The sequence below is a fragment of the Delphinapterus leucas genome, chromosome 1, assembly GCF_059928025.1.
Source record: "Delphinapterus leucas isolate spDelLeu-1000000601 "Yukka" chromosome 1, BTC_Dleu_Yukka2, whole genome shotgun sequence".
Lineage (NCBI taxonomy): Eukaryota > Metazoa > Chordata > Mammalia > Artiodactyla > Monodontidae > Delphinapterus > Delphinapterus leucas.
The window spans coordinates 85,151,828-85,157,467 of record NC_143129.1 but is presented as its reverse complement, the minus strand read 5'-3'; the positions used below and the strand labels follow the sequence as shown (position 1 = coordinate 85,157,467).

General features: G+C 41.9%; 1 protein-coding gene across 1 annotated transcript in view; it reads right to left on the bottom strand.

Moving 5' to 3' along the window:
• The window catches only part of ADAM30 (ADAM metallopeptidase domain 30), a 46,059-nt gene that overhangs the window by 16,244 nt on the left and 24,175 nt on the right, over window positions 1-5,640 (bottom strand). Inside the window, 3 exon segments of the mRNA XM_089917003.1 lie at window positions 3-84; window positions 86-1,552; window positions 1,554-5,640. The exon segment at window positions 1,554-5,640 is cut by the window's right edge and continues 24,175 nt beyond it. Of these exon segments, the coding sequence (XP_089773129.1) occupies window positions 3-84; window positions 86-1,552; window positions 1,554-1,946 (1,942 nt within the window). The 5' untranslated portion in view covers window positions 1,947-5,640.

The window sequence follows — 5,640 nt, the reverse complement described above, 5'->3', positions numbered from 1 at the left end:
ACTGTTGCAAACGCCTCGGACACTGCAATTCTCAGGCAAACAGTCAAAATTCAGGACCGAGCTATTCACACAATTTCTATTAAAAACATATCCGCTCCTTACCACAGGAGGTACCATCACTTATCACACCCATGTCAGATAACCCCATAGGTACCATGGCTAGATGATAGCCAATGCCCCAGCACATGAGACTTTCTTCAGGCAGGTGAGTAGAAATTAGAGTAGTATGTTCTTGCATATCAGGGATGGTTTCGACATTTATACACTGTAGCCTGCCACATAATGCCTTTTCTCTGGGACACTTCTCATACTGACCAACTCCTAAAATACCACAGCTCCCATATTGGTCACCTATTACATTAACTGCATCGTAGCATTGAAGAGAAGCCCCCATGGCAGCAGCTCCAAAAATATTTTGACACTGCATAGTTCTGGATTGGCAGCCCTTTCTGACACAACGGGCTCTGTACTTGCAAGGGGTTCCATCCTGCTTATATGCGTCACTTGGGCAGAATGCTGAGGTCCCACTGCAGTACTCTGCAAGGTCACATTCATTTTCTTCCCCCCGACACGTATATCCAGATGGACGAAATTGACAGTTATGACAGCAAAGTCCAGTGCTACAGTTGGCACCTTCTTTGAATTTACAATCTGGCTGACGACACTGGTCTTCTTTACAGTCCTCTCTTGAACCACAATCACATTCCTCATTCTCTTCCACAATTTTGTTTCCACATCTCTTTACCACATAACCTAATCCTGGGATATCCGTTAGACAGTTTAATCCTGAACTTACATGCGAACAAAATTCGGCATAACTACAATTACTAAACCCGGTTCGTCCAGTGCCCATGATGCAACTATGCCTACCCTTACATTGGCAGTATTTGTAACTGTGGATCATTCCCACACTATGGCCCAGAGCATGAGTAGTCCAAGTGGCAGGTCCAAGGATATTTTTATCTAGAATAGAACTTGTAGATCCAGAAGGCAATGTACTACATACACTTCCCCAGTGCTGTGAAAGCGCATCACTAAACTGTTTTTTAAGGTATAGGTGTGCCCGATCTGCTGGAATCCGACGACTCAGGTCACGTGATCTGTATTGCACAAACTGGCCTAAAACTTGTGATATCACTGGGGCATTAAGTGCTATTTTGTCTCTGTCTGTCCATACTTCCATAGCTAATAGTTGTATTCTCGTACGGACACCTTGAAAGTAAGGGTCTGCAATTGCAGTCAGAAGAATGGCATCATTTATGACTTGAGTAAGTTTGGAGTTCAAATATAAATACCTACTGTTATCAAAACCCGGGGCTAATTCCAAGTACTTTGGGTGCATACATGCCTCACTAAAGTCATGTATCCTAGCCCTGTTCTTATGCTCGGCCAACTGCTTTACTGTTTCACCATCAGTTAAGCCACAGATCTGACTGGGAAATTCCTCCTCTTTCTTTAGGAGATATATGACATGTTCAAAATTGGAAGAGGCTCTGAGGGGCTCGATTTGGTAATGGTTGGCATCAACTTTCAGTATGCCTCGGAGACCCCCCCATGCATGTACTTAAAATAGCTTTAGAATCCTGATTTCCTTCAACCAAGCCCATATAGTTGCAGTCGCTGGGTATATAAGGGTGATCCTCCAAAAGCCTCCCCTGTTCTGTGAAGGAGAAAACCTGTAGATTCCGGGGCAATAGAAACCTCTTGGACCACAGGTGGAGGACGTGGTTCTTGCCTTTTACCTGCAGGAGGTAGGACACGTGCTTGGCCACACCCTGCTCCCCTCCACGGAAGCTCAGCTTCGTGGGGATGGTGATTTCATAGGAGTCAAAGCCCCATTCGGGGTGAAAAATTAAATCCTTGCCAAGAGAGTCAACCAGGAGCACCGGCAGGACTAGCAAGGGGAGCGAACGGCCTGGGGAGAGGAGGGTCCTCACTGACCTCATGGCAGAGCCTGTTCCCAAGTGAGTCAGTCCCTGCCACTGGGGCCTTGCGACTAAGACTTCCAGGGACCGCCGCTAGAGGCGCGGGACTAGTGAGTGCGGAGCTCCCTGAGCCCCTGTGTGGGAGGGCAGCCTCGGTCCAAGCTGGGTCAGGCTCAGTCCAGCGGATTTCCACAGCAGGTGCACGCCCTGTCCAACGCATCTAGTTCGTTTTCTGGGCGGTGCCGTTGGGCTCACATGCAAGAATCCAGGGAAGGTTCGTGAGAATAAAATGAAAAGCGAGGCTATTTGCACGAGGGGTGGAGAAGGACAGAGAACCGGTTGGGGAAAAGGAGAAGGAATAAAGAATAAGAGGAACTACAGAGCACTTGTTAAAGGCTTACTGTATCTTGAGCCATTTCTTCTGTTTCTATAGGCCTTAGGACACACCTGATTCTTCCATGGGTTGAGTGGGATATTTTAAAGCCCGCTGTGTCCACTTCACAGTTAACATCATTTATCATTTCCACTTTTCTCCTGGGCTCGCTTGAGGCAAACGGAAAGATCACCGGAGCCAGCAAGAGTATCACCAGAGCCTGAGAAAATCGGAGGAGACTCCACCTCCCCACCCCCACCCCGGGCAGCACCTGTGGTCAACAGGTGAAATACCGAGCAGAGTTCAATAAATGCTGAATTTAACAAAAGGAGGTCTTGGTCACTTTAGTGTGAACGGTTAGGGGAACTGCTGAGGAGCCACATGCCAGAAGGTTGTGATGTGAAAGGGGGATTCAGAAGGGAGATCACAAATCCAGACCACACGTTCAAGAAGTTGGATGTGAAAGAGAGGGAAGAAACACAACAGTGGCTGGAGGGTTCTAGGGAGTTTCGGATTGTCATGAACACACTGCTATATATAAAATAGATAACCTGCTGTATAGCACCAGGAACTCTGCTCAATATTATGTAACAATCTAAATGGGAAAAGAATTTGAAAAATAATAGATACATGAATAGGTATAACTGAATCACTTTCCTATACACCTGAAACTAACACAACATTGTTAATCAACTATACTCCAATATAAAATAAAAAGTTAAAACAAAATTCAATAAATAAAATTTAAAAAAAAAAGGATTGTTAGATGGAAGGGTCCTGGCCATTCTCAAGCACTGTTAGGAAAACCCCCATATACAGCCTGGCTCAGCCTCCAGGAGAGGATGGGGGGGTCCTTCAAAGGGGGCCCACTCAGGGGGGAGCAAAGGAGGAGCCTGTGTACAGTGGAGATGACCTGGTTGGCAGGCAGGAGAAGCAGTGAGTGTAGTTAGTAGCCAGTAAGGCAGGGCCAGTCTGAAGGTTCAGGGTCCCAGTAAAGTCAGCTGCTGAGGTGAGGGACAGTGGAGGTAAAGGAGATGAAGAAGAGAAGAACTCAGCAGAGAGCTGACTAGGGACAAATGAAGGTGTCACCAAATGTGTTGAGCTCCTAGTTCAGATTGGAAATCAGAAATTACAGTTTCCTCAGTCTGTGATTTTCTCAAGCCCCCAGCAGCCTAAACTGGGGAGGGCAGTTGGGATCTATCTCCTGTATTCATTTTATTTTATCATCATTTTCACATCAATACCATTTTCCTTTAGGCCCCTGGAGTATTTCTTGATTAAAACACTAATTCTGCAACTCCTGTTGCAACAAAATTGTCTTTGGGCTAAACTCTACAGCATCTGTTTGTTAACACAAAGCTTTGTGGAAATAGTCTGCTTTGACCTATTTCCCCTTATTTACAAAAATTATGCACATATATTGTAAAAGGTGGAAATAACCCTGAATTACATAGAGTAGAAAATGCAAGCCTTTCCTTTATCCTCAATCTGCATATGTCTCCAATAAACTCTTCCCAACACTTAGACAGAATTCTTAGGTATGATGCTTTTTCCATCTTAGGACATGCCATTAAAATATAGAAAGTATATCATATTTAAAAGTAGTACATACTATTCATATATTTTTGACACTGCCATTTTTCAGTACACAATATATTGTAAATAATTTTCTAGGCCATTGATAATAACAGATGTAGATCATTGCCTACTAACGGATACATAATATTCTATAGTATTCACATAATTCTTTATTTAAACATTTCCTTTATGTATTCATGGTATAACCATTGTTTCAAATTTTTACATTTTTCTTGTTGATAAATATGTTCTATTATGGTGATTAAGATAAATATATGTACGCATTAAATATTATTTGTTTATATGTAAATATATAGATGCACATACACACCTTTTTGCCACTTCTGGTGGATTCTTAGAATTGTGTTAGATCAAAGAAAATGCAGGTGCTCAAATTGATTGAGCCCTCTAAAAATCAGACAGAACTCTAAAAATCCTGTATTGGTTTACAAATTTTCTTGTAAAACAGTTTGTTCAATAACACGTTTTAAACACTGTGGTTAAAAAAACATAACATTAACTTTACCGTTTTAACCATTTTAAAATGTACATTTCCATAGTGTTAACTATATTCACATTTTTGTGCAACAGATCTCTAGAACTTTTCCATCTTGCAACGCTAAAACTATACCTAAAAATCGCTAATTCTACCCCCTGTCCCCTACACATAGAAACTATCTTTCTACTTTCTATTTCTATGATTTTGATTACTTAAAATATTGAGTATGAGTAGAATCATACAGTGTTTGTCTTTGTGTAACTGGCTTATTTCACTTAGCATAATATCCTTAAAGTTTCTTCATGTTGTAGCCTGTGACAGGATTTTCCTTTCTTAAGCATGCATGCTCTTCCATATATGTATATACCACACTTCCTTAGTCATTCATCTGTTGGTGGACATTTGGGTCGCTTCAACCTCTTGACTATTGTGAATAATCCTGCAATGAAAATGGGTGTGCAAATATCTCCTGAAGATCCTGCTTTGAGTTCTTTAGGACATACATCCAGAAACTCAATTGCTAGATATATGGTAATTCTATTTTTAACTTTCTGAGGAATTCCATATTTCTTTCCTTAATAGCTGCACGATTTTACATTCCTACTAACTGTTCACATGGTTCCAACGTCTCTGCATCCTTACCAACGCTTATTTTCTGGACTTTTAATAGTGGCCATCCTGATGGGTGTGAGGTGGTAAATCATCCTTGCTGATTATACTGAGATTCTTTTATATGCTTATTGGCCATTTGTATATCTTCTTTGGAGAAATATCTATTCGACCTCTTGGCCCATTTTTAAACCAGATTATTTAACTTTTATTGCTGAGTTGAAGAAGTTTCTTAGATATTCTGAATATTACCCTGTCTCAGATATATGATTTGCAATTATTTTTCTCCCATTCTGCAGATTGCCTTTTCACTCTCTTGAGTGTATCTTTTGGTGTGCAGATTTAAAATGTGTTGTTGTCATCTTTTTTCTTTTTTAAATCGCGTAATATGTAGTATTTCTTCCTCCTTTAGGGTTTTTTTTTTAATTAATTAATTTTATTTATTTATTTTTGGCTGCGTTGGGTCTTCGTTGCTGCACACGGGTTTTCTCTAGTTGCAGTGAGCGGGGGCTTCTCTTCGTTGCGGTGCACGGGCTTTTCATTGAGGTGGCTTCTCTTGTTGAGGGGCACGGACTCTAGGCATGTGGGCTTCAGCAGTTGTGGCTCGCGGGCTCTAGTGCGCAGGCTCAGTAGTTGTGGCGCACGGGCTTAGTTGC